The 13,374-nt window shown below is 43.1% G+C and overlaps 1 protein-coding gene and 1 pseudogene across 2 annotated transcripts in view; both read left to right on the forward strand.

Annotated features, from left to right (window-relative positions):
- Window positions 1-891: 891 nt before the first annotated feature.
- GTF2F2 (general transcription factor IIF subunit 2) overlaps window positions 892-13,374 on the forward strand; it is a 135,563-nt gene continuing 123,080 nt past the window's right edge. Inside the window, exon 1 of the mRNA XM_081124600.1 lies at window positions 892-1,158. Within this exon, the coding sequence (XP_080980726.1) occupies window positions 1,093-1,158 (66 nt within the window). The 5' untranslated portion in view covers window positions 892-1,092. The remainder of the gene's footprint in view (window positions 1,159-13,374) is intronic.
- LOC308552384 (CDC42 small effector protein 1 pseudogene) lies at window positions 11,102-11,746 on the forward strand (annotated as a pseudogene). Its single transcript has one exon. The product of its transcript is annotated as a CDC42 small effector protein 1 pseudogene (transcript).

Raw genomic sequence — 13,374 nt, forward strand, 5'->3', positions numbered from 1 at the left:
ACTATTTCAACCTAGGAGGAGCTCATAGACTAGAAAGCACAGGCAGTATGTAAACATGTATATTATAACTCAATGTGAAGCAAAACAAACTTCGTCTGGGGGAGTTGATAAAAGGTCTCAGAGGATGTGACATTTCTATTAATCTTGAGATCTAAGTAGGAGTTTGCCAATCAGAGGACAGGGTGAGAGTGAGGGTAAGGGCAGAATAGAGCATCTAAGAAAATTGAGTATGCAGAGGCTCTGAAAATATTGAGGAAGATACTGACATGTTTGGGAAGATCTGATGGGTTCAGTGTAGTTGGATGTGTGTTGGACTGAGTGGCAGAGATCGAAGTAGAGAGGACTGAATTTTATTTTAGAGGCGGGGGGGGACTTTAATCAGGGGAGTTTAACAATCAAGTTTGTCTCTTACATGTCTGCTATCACTAACCTAGTCACATGGACTCATGTTTTGGAGTCTGAAAGGGGTGTGCTCTGCATGCTTAATCAGAGGTGCTCAGGGTAGCCTCTCAGTAGAGACATTGCTTTTTTTCCAGGTCTAGAAACAGCGTGTTTTGAGTATACCCAGGGCTACTAAGTCTGATCCCAGTGCCCACTTGTGCTAACTCACTTACTCTGTTTATTACTGCAACACTGTCCTCCAAATGCTGTCTCTCCTTAGCCAGGATTGGACATACACTGACAGTCTTTGTCTCTTTGAACCTTATTTTTCTGTTTTGAGACTTCCTTTTTTTAGTTTTGTTCACCGAGTCCTTAAACGCACTGCTGACGTTTTGGCCCATCCCATTCTACGTTTAAACACTCAGACCAGGACAGCACCAGTAGCCACACCCACTCAAGAAGTTGCGCATCTGGGAAGTTTGTCTCCACCAGCGAGCCGTACCGACCGTAGTAGCGCGCAAGCGCAGTTTCCGGCTCCCAGCGGCGTGTTACTGTTTCGCGGGGTTCCCAGCTTCCGGGTAGGTGGGTGCCGGCGCTCCACCGTCCGCCTCTCACCGCGGCTTTCCTTGTGCCCCCGGACGCTCGCCCCGCAGCCCCCCCAGCTCCCGGAGCTGCTGCTGTGGGTCGCACGCCTCCACCGGCGACAGACCCATGGCCGAGCGTGGGGAACTTGACCTGACCGGCGCCAAACAGAACACCGGAGTGTGGCTGGTCAAGGTATGTTCGCTCTCCTCTCACTTGCGCTCCTCTTATATTAGTAGTTTACGTTACTTGAGACCTCCACGCTTCGTGTACCTTTTAAATTTCTTTACCGTCACCTTCCAATATCTTGAGAGGCATGACTCATTGTTATGCTTATTTGCAGACGAGGAAATTAGTTCAGGGAACCACAGTGTATTTCAGCCAGAGTCCGAACCTGCCTGGAGTGGATTTCCATTCCCCACGACCTGTTTTTTGTGGGGCCCTGTCTTGGTGTCCCCATTTGAGCGGTGCATTTTGCTCCAGACTGCAGAATTTCCTTTGGTAAAACTGATTTTAGTCATGAGCCTGTAAAGGAAGTGGAGAGTGTCTGCTTCCTGTACAATTTCTCCGCCAGAAAGTAGAACTGATCGCTGCGTACCCTTGAAGCGCTCTCTTGGGTTGATGGCCCTTCGTGGGTCTCAGGAGAGCTGAGAAAGCTCTGAGCTCATGGAAGAAGAGGCCATTGGATTGGAGTGTTCTTTTAGAACACGACTGGGTCTCCTGAAACAGACTGTCAAAAGAAAGTTTTTTTGTAAAGAGAGCAGTCTTGGTTAGCTCTTAGCACAGTATTTGTGTCTTACTGTTTTCATATCGCCGATTGTTGTTTCTTATGAGTTACATAAAATATATGCTTGTTCAAAATGTGATTATGAGCCTTTGAACCTTAAGTAAAATGGTTTGTTAAATTTTGAAAAACTTTTATCACATGGCTGGGTTATGAAGTAAATCTGAAAGGCCCTTCCTTTCCACCTCTCTAAAATAGCTCATCATTCACTACTATGTCAAACCTGCCTTAAATTATTCTTCAAAGCACTTTTCACAGTCTGAAGTGATTCTGTGTTCATGTGTTCAGTTGGTTACCTCCCTCTCCCCAGTGCTTGCACACCTACGGGCATACGCAGTCACATTCCATGAGCACCTGTCAAACCCAGAATTGTGTTTGGCACATGGTGATTGCTCAACAGGTATGTGTTGAATGAATGAATGAATGGAATGTCTTACTCTTCAACTGTAGCCTTAGTTTCTGGTACTCACTTGGCTTATCACAGCTATATCAGTATGACTTGAAAAGATGGAGCAAATGAACATTTCTCCTCTGTGCTAAATGGAGGAGAAACATTAGGGAGGAGATCTCCCTTGCAGACTGAAAGAAAGAGCTTGAAAAAATGGTAGAACTTGAGATGATGCATTTGTGATTGGAGCACAATAAATGCTCAGTAAATGTTTGACTTACAGGATTTGCATGGGCAGACAGAGGCATAGCATAGTATACCATGGAGAGTGGAACAAAGATACAACACTGAAATGCATATTAACATGGTGTGTCCTGGAAAACAAAGAGGAGATTATTATGCCTAGAGCAGAGGGGCTGTGTAAAAAAAGGTTGGGACCACATACTCATATTGTGAAATGGGAATATCTTTAATCTATAGAAAGTGAGGAACCTTTTGGAGGGTTTTGAGTAAGGCAGGGATGCAAATGTTTCAGGAAAAAAATTAAACTTGAGGGGAAGATAAGCAGAGACAAAATCAGGAAATTATCATAGGCTCATAGGTATGTGACAGTGAAGCCTGAGAAGTTAGGGAAATTTTTTCAGTAAGTTGTTAGGATTTGGTGATTGATGAGAATGTGAAAGAATGTAATGAATCTAAAATGAAGAAGTTAAAAAAAGATCTCATATAGCCATTTGAAAACATTTTATCTCTTTAAAAAGAACTCGAGCCAGTGATTTGTTCTTGTTTTATAAAGGTAATTGTAATGTTTCATTATTTATTCTTTGCACTATCATTGTTTCCTCACATCAACTTGGCATTCAGCATTTCTTTTTCTAATCTTATGTATCAGAGAAAATACATAACAGGATTGCAAATCTTTCCAGGGTGTGAAAGGACTTGCTTATCAGTTCTTGTCCTCTTTCAACCTTATCTCTAAGAGGACAGGAATTGCTAGCAAACACTTTTTCTTCTAAAATCCATTCTTGTTCCCCCTTTATTTGACAACTTTTATTTCTGCTCTAGTTAAAGGAGTTCTAATAGACAATGGGTTTGATTTGCACACCTGTTACATAGTTTGTACTTGTTTTATTTGCGCTAGTGTTAATATCCACTGTGATTTTCATGCCTGTATCTTGAGCATACTTGGATTTTCATCTCTGAATTATAGGAATAATTTATATGAGTGAATCAAATTGAAATGGTGAATTTCATTTTCAGCTTCCTTTGTGTGATATTAAAATATAATATTTGCTTAGAAAGTGTATCTTTATTCTTATCCAGTCAGAATTTGCGAATAGAACTACATACCGATTTCAGTCTTTTCTCTATACCAATGATTTTCAACCAGTGTGTTGCAAGAATTTTTTAAAATATGTTTTTATTGACTTTAGAGAGAGGAAGAGAGAGGGAGAGAAAGATAGAAACAAAAATGATGAGAGAGAGTCATTGATCTGCTGCTTCCTGCACACCCCCTACTGGGGATCGAGCCCAAAACCCAGGTATGTGCCCTGACTGGGAATCAAACTGTGACCTCCCAGTTCATAGGTTGACGCTCAACCACTGAGCCACGCCTGCTGGGCCCGAAAGAATTTTTAAAACATTCAATACCTGTCTGTTTAGTCAGGGGCACTGACCTCTTTTCCCTTAGATTGTCAAAGAAAAAAGTGACAACAGCCAATACAACAGTAGCTGTCTGGTGTGAATACCCTGTCTTGAACCATAAATATATAGGTCATGCAGTAGAGTTGCATCTTATTGGTCATGTTGCATAATAAGTTTGCTTCTGATTGGTTAATTCTTGTTACCAGAAATCCTTATATATAAGTATATGCACCTGATTTTTAAAAACATGTTTTTATTGATTTTAGAGAGAGAGGAAGAAAGGGGGAGAAGAAAGGGGGAAACATCGATGAGAGAGAAACATCACATTGAGAGACTCCCTCCTGCACACCCCCCACTGGGGATCAAGCCCACAACCCAGGCATGTGCCCTGACCTGGAATCGAACTGGTGACCTCTTGGTTCATGGGTTGATACTCAACCACTGAGCCAAACCAGCAGGGCTGGGCACCTGATTTTTTCTTTTTTTTTTAATCCTCACCTGAGGATATTTTTTCCATTGATTTCTAGAGTGAGAGGAAGGGAATGAAACAGACAGAGAGAGAAACATGGATCGGCTCCCACAGAGCCCTCACTGGGGCCAGGATTGAACCTGAAACCAATGCATGTGCCCTTGACCGGGAATCAAACTGCAACCTTGTGGTCTGAGAGCTGATGCTCTTACCACTGAGCCAAATCAGCCAGGGTAGGACCTGATTTTTTAAAAAGTCACTTGGGAGCAAAAAAGGTAGGTAATTACTATTATCGTCAATTTTTTTTAAAAAATCATTTGAAATTATACCTTTTTTTGTGATCATATTTTATTTATTTATTTTTTAAATTATACCTATTTTTTGTCAGATTAGCAAAAAATATATTTTTTTAGTGTGCCACAGAATTTTAGTAATTAGTTTATGTGTGCCATGAGATATGGAAAAGGTTGAAAATTGCTGCTCTATACACATTAATATTTCTCATTTATAAATAACACCTGAGTTCTGATCTTTCTGGATAATTTGTTGCAAATTAGGTGAGTTACAGTGGAGGGGCAGCAGCGTGAAAGGCACCAGAGACATACAGGGAGGAACTTAATTGTTTGGCATCAAGGCAAGAGCTGGAGGGGCAGCTTTCTCTCAGACAGAAGTGCTAGCAAAAACCATTATTCCTTTGATGATCCCCTCCCCCACAAAGCCAGCAGATGGGTCCCATATTGAGACTCCATCAACCCTGAGACTCCATCAACCAGGCTATGCTGTTGGCCCCACTCTGTGATTCCCTGAGGCCCCACCTCACCCAACTTTTAGGCCCATCCAAGCTGTTTCCAGGGGCTTTTTCATACAAATGCCTGTCTTGGTTCTTGCTTCTGATTTTCGTAAGATCTCAGAAACAAGCAGCATCTGGCCTCAGGGAACCCTATATATCTCACTAAGTGGCCCCAGGCCTGGCACTAGCAGAGCCAGCCTTGGTTCACAGCTTGGCCACCTCCAAGCCCAGCACAAGAAGCAGCCATCTGCAGAACACTTTGTACCTCATGCCAGGTGGCCCTGGGGCAGAACACAGGTGGTGGTTGACCTTGACCTGCACCTCCCAGGAGGCCACAGAGCCAGCACACCCAGTGGAGAACTTCAGGTCATGTCGAAGCACCACCACCCAAACACCTGCACAAGCAATATACTCAAGGGTTGGACTCAGTGGATGTCAGAGCCCTGCTGAAGTAAGTCCTGCTCCGTGTAGTGGTCCCCTGCACAGTTGATCTTTCACTGTGGTGGAGGTCAGTGGTCAGTGGTCAGTGGTCATAGTCAGAGTCAGTCCTTGCAGCTGATAAGCCTGGGTAAATCCCTCCCATTGATGAGCCAACATCAATCAAGGTTCAACTACAATAGGAGAGTAAAGCCCACATGGGGGGGGGTGCACCTCAAGTGCTCAGCTGGGGTCATCAGGGAGGTTGTGCCACTGACCCTACAGAACACCTACTATATTAGGCCACACTACCAAGCCTGGGAGACATAGCAGCTCTACTTAATACATAGAAACAAACATAGGGAGGCTGTGGGCAGACATGAGGAGACAAACATGGCCCAAATGAAAGAACAGAACAAAACTAGAAAAATAACTAAATAAAATGGAGACTGCTTGTCTCCATTTTATTTAGTTATTTAGAACTCTACTAGAGGCAAAGTTCAAAACACTGGTTATAAGGATGCTCAATGAATTTAGTGAGAACCTCAACAGCATTAAAAAGGACCAGTCAGAAAAGAAGGATACACTAACTGAAATAAAGAATAATTTACATGGAATCAACAGTAAAGTAGATGAAACCAAGAATCAAATCAGTGATTTGGAATATAAGGAAGAAAAAAACGGCCAATCAGAACAGCATAAAGAAAAAATAAGCCAGAAAAATGAGGATTGTGTAAGGAGCCTCTGGGACAATTTCAAGGGTACCAACATTTGCATCATGGGGATACCATAAGGAGGAGAAAGAGAGCAAGAAATTGAAAACCTATTTGAAAAATAATGACAGAAAACTTCCCTAACCTGGAAATAGACATACACATCCAGGAAGCACAGAGAGTTCCAAACAAGATGAACCCAAAGAGGTCCACACCAAGACACAGCATAATTAAAATGCCACAGGTTAAATACAGAGAAAATCGTAAAAGCCACAAGAGAAAAGCAGTTAGTTACCTACAAGGGAACTTCCCATAAGACTGTCAGCTGATTTCTCAACAGAAACTTTGCAAGACAGAAGGGAGTGGCAAGAACTATTAAAAGTGATGAAAAGCAAGGACCTACAACCAATATTACTCTACCCTGCAAAGCTGTCATTTAGAACTGAAGGACAGATAAAGAGCTTCCCAGACAAGAAAAATCTAAAGGAGTTCATCACCCCCAAACCAGTATTATATGCAGTGTTAAAGAGTCTTCTTTAAGAAGAAGAAAAAGGTAAAAAATATGAACAATAAAATGGCAATAAATACATATCTATCAACAATTGAATCTGAAAAACAAAATAAATGCACAAGGAGAACAGAAACAGACTTATGATACACAAACTGTTTTGAGGGTTGCCAGATGGGAGGGTGGTTATGGGGGGGATGGGTGAAAAAGGTGAGGGGATTAAGAAGTACAAATCGATTATTACAGAATAGTCATGGGGATGTAGAGTACAGCATAAGGAATAGAGTCAATAATCTAGTAACTGTAGTCAGATGGGTATGAGATTTATTGGGATGATCACTTATTAAGTTATGTAATATCTGATCACTGGAGTGTACACCTGAAGCTAATATGATAATGTATGTCAACTGTAACTGAAAATGAAATAACAGTGGTAGGGAGAAAACGTGTCTACTCCACCCTCCAGTGTTGGGTGATGTTTAAAAATATTTTAGCATAGTTCTTTTGTTTGGCTTCCAATGTTTAGACTTTTGGAAAAATCATCTTCTCTAGTATAGTTAGCTGGAGTGTAAAGTACATGATGAGGAAGAAGAGGAGATAAAGCTGGCAAGGTTACTAGGAGTGGTGGGGCCAGAGATATAAGAAATGCTTTCTCTTTTTTGGGAATGGACGGGTGGAAGTATTAACAAGAACTGTAGGAGGTCTAATCAACAACTTTTTAGCCAGCAAAAAGATGTTTCTAGCCCAATTAATCTTCCTCTTACAAGCATTTTGACTAATATTTGTTGGAGGAGAGGATCAGGACAGGAGGGATGGACAGCATCCCCTAGAAATATTATGTGCTTTGTCAACAACTCAAATGTCACCAAGCTCAGTTTTTGTTATTTCACAGACAGGTAAGCAGTTGGACATTAGCTGCCAAAGAGAAAGCTTTATACCAGGGAGACATGAAACTGGGATGGGTGACATCCCAAAGCCTAGCAGGATAAAAAGGAACTTAAATTTCTTATGTATTAAGTATTTTACAAAGCCAAAGCAAACCTGTGAAGTAGGTATTAATTATATTTTTCAGATGGTAAAATTAAGGCTTAGGGAGGTTAATTATCTTGTCCAAACCTAGAATGTGATTCAGATCTAAGTCTCTTTGGCTACAAAGCTTATACCAGGAATAGAAAATGTTTTTTCCCCCTCTTGGGTCTCTCTATTAAGTGATTTCCCTGTAGAACAGAGGTGAGGTAGGAACTTCATTTCTATGAACTTGGGTCTCATCGGCTCCATCTGTTGACTTTTAGGAAAACATGGGAGTTACCTGTTATAGATTGGGCTCCCTGGGAAGCTGGTTCTGATATGGAGATTAACATGCAGGGGTTTATTAGGGAGTGCTCTTGAGATCACCATCTGCGGAGGAAAAAGGACTTAAGCAGGATTGAGCAGAGGGTATGATGCAGCTCAAGGAAAGCTGAGGACAATTCTACAGGCAGCTCTCCAGCTGTCCTGAGTTGGGGCGAGCTATACCCTGTGTCTACCAGTCTTTGCATGTGGTTTGCAAAGAATGTGTGATCTTGGCCAAGGTGCCTCTCCTCAGTGGAGGCAATTCCAAAGAGGGCTAAAAGCTATTTGACCACACTCACCACAGCTGGGGGAATAGTCCTTCAGTCCTAAATGGGGAAATGGGTATCATATCACAGTATAGAGTGTTATGTATGATTGACACACTATCCTCATTTTTTTCTGTTTTTCATTGCAAAGGTGTAGGATTTTGGCAACCTTTTGAATTAAATAAACTGGTGGGTTTACCTGGGAATCTACAATTCTATTATAATAATGATTACAATGTAGTATGAGTTCCAAACTTGTTTTTATTAACTTCTGGAACATCATCTTTTTTTTTTAAGTTGGCAATTGTTTATATTGGGTACAATTTACTGAATTTAATTCTTAAATTTGTTTCAGTTTATGCTATATGGTTATTATACTCCTTTTCTTGTTTGATGCCTAGATTGTAGTCCCCAGCAGTTTGATTATAGTCTCCTGAGCTGGTTAATGTATTGAAGAAGTGTGGTGTCATCCAAGAGTTCCAAGGCTCAGCCCTGGCGGGGTGGCTCAGTTGGTTGGAGCGTCCTCCCATACTCCAAAAGGTTGTGGTTTTGATTTCTGGTCATGACACATACCTAGGTTGGGGGTTCAGTCCTCGTTGGAGCACATACAGGAGGCAACTGATCAATGTTTCTCCCTCTCCCTTCCTCTCTCTAAAAATCAATAAAAGCATATCCTCAGGTGAAGATGGAAAAAAAAAAGAGTTCCAATGCTCTGAAACATTCTTGTCTTCCCTTTATCTTAACAGCATTTCAAGGAACCAGCAATGAGGGGACAGTGGCGGGTTAGAAAATGTATGTGCCCCTCCACTGCTGGCATTTCCCCTAATCCTCCCCTTACTTTAAGGTAGATCTTGAAATAAGTTTCCCTCTGAGAATGCAGTGAGGTTTATTAAAATTAAATTCTGTATCCTAGGTATATCCCAATAATACTATCATTGTTATTATGTTAACATTAGCTAATGTTTCTTCAACAATATCCAGTCATTAAAATAACAGCTCTGCTTTTACTATGTACCAGGCTATTGTAGATGATAGGGATACAGCAGTAAACAAAACACAAAATATCTGCCTCATGCAGATTACATTCTACTAGACAATAGACAGTAAACAAATATATATATATAGCAGGTGATAAGTGTGCTAAAGAAATAAATCAAGATAAAAGATATAAAACTATTCTCTGTTAAATAGGGTGAGGAAGGGCCTCACTAATAACGTGGATCTAAAGGAAATTAGGTGCCATGCCTTGCAGATATTGGGGGAAAGAGTATTCCAGACAGAATTAACAGCAAATCAAAGGTTCTCAGATGTATGGTGTTGGGAATGTTCACAGATCTGTATAGTTATAATCAAGTGAGTGAGACAGTAATAGGAGATGAGGCCAATGCATAGCAGGGGGCTGAGTCATCTAAGACTTTACAGGATTTTACCCTGAGTGACATGGGAAGCCAGTAGCCATAGAGAGGCAACATGGCATGGTGATTATGGAGCTACACTGGTTAAGTTAGAATCCTGGTTTCATCACTAGTAATTGTGAGACCTTGGGCAAATAACTCTTTGATGCCTCCATTATTTCATCTGCAAGTGGGATAATAATAGAGTTGTTATGAGGATCAAGTGAAGTAATATTTGTAGAGTGCTTAGAAAGTATCTGGCACATAGTTAGTACTATGTAGATGTCAAATAAATCATAAGGCTTTGAGCAGAACACCATCATCTATCTGACTCATGTTTTAAGATGGTTATTCTGGCTGCTGTATTGAGAATAAACTGGACATGTACAGGAATAGAAGGAAGGAAATCAGGAAGCTATTACAGTAACAAGAGATGATGGTGGTTTGGACTGGGATTGTAACCTTGGAATTGATGAGAGGGGGCTGGAGTCTGGATATAATTTGAAGGTATTGCTGATAGGTGTGTCAGTTGACTGGATGTGGAATGTGAGAAGAAGAAGAAAAAAAAAGGAGCTATTCAGAGTAACTCCCAAGGTTTCAGACTGAGAGCCCAGAAGAATGGAGTTGACTTTTACTGAGATATGGAAACTTGGAGGAGCGGGTTTATGAGGGAGAAATAGGATTTCTGGTGTAGATTTTAAGTTTTAAATGTCAACTGAATATTCATATGGAGAGTTTGAGTAGGCAGTTAGATATGTAAGTTGGGACTTTGGAGGAGAGTGATGGTATTTAAAGCCATGAGACTGGATGAGACTCCATAGAATTGAGTGTGGCTAGAGAAGAGAGTCCCGAGGACTGAAACTAGAGCCCTCTGAAGTTAAGAGGTTAGAATCTAGATGTGTGGAAACTAAAAAAGGGAGTCCAGAGAAGTAGCAGGAGAATCAGGAGAGATTGTGGTGACTTGAAGCCTAGTGAAGGAAGTGTTTGAAGGAGGAGGAAACAGTTCTCAGATGTGGTCGATTGATAGGTGTGTAAGATGAGGACTAAACATTGACTTGGCAATATAGAGATCTTTGTTAGCCATGGTCATCCATTTCACACTGAAGTGGAGTAGCAGAGGAAAGCCTGTGCAGAGTATAGCAAATGGCAGAGGAGAAACTCTAGTCAGCCAGCAGAGACAACTCTTTCAAAGACCTTTACTGTTAAGAGAGGCAGAGGCCGGCCCGCCCTCGGCTCCCCACCGCACCGAGTAGCGAGTCCGGGAGCCCCCCACAAGCTGCAGCCGGGCGCCTCGATGCCGGAGCAGAGCAGGGTTCCAAGCCTGAGGAAGACGTAACCTTGTGCCTGCCTGCCCGCTTCATTCTCTGTCCCTGCCAGCTTCTCAGGGTGTGAGACATTGACCTTTACTGCTCAGCCAAGGGTTCTGAGGACTCTACTTTCTCTAGCCCCGCCTTGCTGAGTGAACCCAGGGTATTGTAACGCCTGAAGGGAGTGAAGAGTGGGCGGTCAAGGCACCAGAGCAAGAGCCCTCTGGGGCCTCTGGCAGAGGAGTGAAACTGGAACCATCAGGGAACATGAGTGAATTTTGGCACAGACTGGGCTGCTGCGTGGTAGAGAAACCCCAGCCGTAGAAGAAGAGGAGACGGATCGACCGGACCATGATTGGGGAACCAATGAATTTTGTCCACCTGACTCACATTGGCTCTGGGGAGATGGAGGCCGGAGATGGACTTGCCATGACAGGTGCAGTTCAGGAGCAGATGAGATCCAAGGGAAACCGAGACAGGCCATGGAGCAATTCTAGGGGCTTGTAGCTCCAACAGGAATGGTTCTGCTGTATGAAGTCTCCATTCTGTGCCCAGCCCAGAAGAGATGCTACCCCCACGAGAACCCTCCTAGAACCAGTGTCCCCAGGGCCCTTTTTTTCCTTATCTGCCTGATAGTGCCTCAAAAGGCTTGGGGGCTGGACTCCCTCTACTCCCTCTGGCTATAGCCCCTCCTGGAGATGGGGTCAAGGCAGCAGGACTGACCAAATGACTACTGGTTGGCCAGAGGAGCTCAGCTGAAGCCCTGGACACTCTCAGATCTGAAATAGGAGTTTCTGGAAACCTGGAATGAGTTCCCTTCTCCTGAATGACGGTCTGGGTGCCACCTTTTTTAAACTATTAACCTGGAACTCCTTATCTGGCAGGTGGGTGAGGTTACCAAGCTGAAGCTGGCTTTGCTGAAAAGCTCCCTACCTCCCTGCCCTTCTCCTTCCTCCTGGAATGACCTGAAGCGGACGTCAAGCAGGGCCTGGGAGGTTGACCACTGCCTAGTCTATTCTCTTTAAATCTCAGACCTTAAGCTTACAACTTTTTAATCTCTCTGCCAATACCAGCATCTTTCTCTAGTTAGGCCTCTAGCCCTGTTTTTGTAGCATTGCTAACTCCCCAGTATCTTTTCTTAAATTAAAAGTTTATGATGAGTTCTCTTAATTACGCTCACCCCACTACTACCTCTGTCCTTAACCTCATCCCTGTTAGAAACTTACTGTTTCCCATTGAGTAAGACCTAAGGTAAGAGATGGATCTTAACCTGATGACATTCCAGTTAGGTCTTAGGGACCTGGCCTGCCCTCTGCCAACCTCCCTGCTGGCCCAGGTGAGAGGAGGAAGAAGGATCTGGAGAGAAGCCCAGAATGTAGCAAAACTAGGAGTTATGTCTCAGAGTGGACTTCCTAACCATTGAGGATGGAAGGTAGGGAGATAAATTGGTTGAAAACGATCATCTGTGAGTTTAGGAATCTTATGATCCTCACAACCTGGGAGTAGGGAGACACTCAGAGCAAGGTTTCTCAGTCTGGAGACTTTTCACATTTTGGGCTGGATAATTCTTAGTAATGGGGGACTGTCCTGTGCATTATAGAGTGTTTAACAGTGTCCCTGACCCACCCTAGTTATGACAATCAAAAATGTCCCCAGATGTTGCCAAGTGCCTCCCAGGGGGCAAAGCACCCCCAGGTGAGAGCGAGTGCTCTGGAGTCAACATATTTTTCTCTTAAATGATTTCTATCCCCCACCTTACCCCCATCCCATTATTTATCCTAAGTCTGAGGCTTGATGAACTAGACCCCCTGTAAAGTAGGCTTCATAGGGCTGCACATAGTCTCCAAGCAATCCTTTATTCGTTGTGTTGCTCGTGCTTGAATGGGTTGTTTCTGTGGTGAACAAGTACAATGCTTCTCCCTTGCTCAGTGGAGAGGTTCCTGCAATGGTGGGACTGGGGAAGGAAGGAGAGAAAAGCAGTAGAGTCGCAGACACCCCAGTGCTGTCCTCCCCAAATTTTAAGCTCTATTCCTATTCCCTAGTCCTGGAACCAGACACAAATAAGACTCAGGGAGTTTTGTCTGAAGAACAGGTCCCACTCTCCACCTGGCCGAAGAGTCTGCTTTAGGTGGGAAAGTAATGGAGGAGCAGGGTCTTTAGACACTTTCAGTTTTCTCAGGTGTTTTTTGTTCTGGCCCCTTCCTTATAGGGAGATTAGGAAGGTAGGACAGATGAGCTCCTGCCTGCTCTGTGTCCGGAAGGCAGGGGTCTCAGTAACTCAGTAACCGGAAGCATTCTGTTTGGTGATAGTGGGCGGCAGGAATGTGGGAATGAGGATCCACTCTGCTGATGCCACCATCCATGCAGTTTGCCCCCACCTACAGTGACTGAGGTTCGAA

The sequence above is a fragment of the Miniopterus schreibersii genome (assembly GCF_964146895.1).
Source record: "Miniopterus schreibersii genome assembly, chromosome: 2".
Classification (NCBI taxonomy): domain Eukaryota; kingdom Metazoa; phylum Chordata; class Mammalia; order Chiroptera; family Miniopteridae; genus Miniopterus; species Miniopterus schreibersii.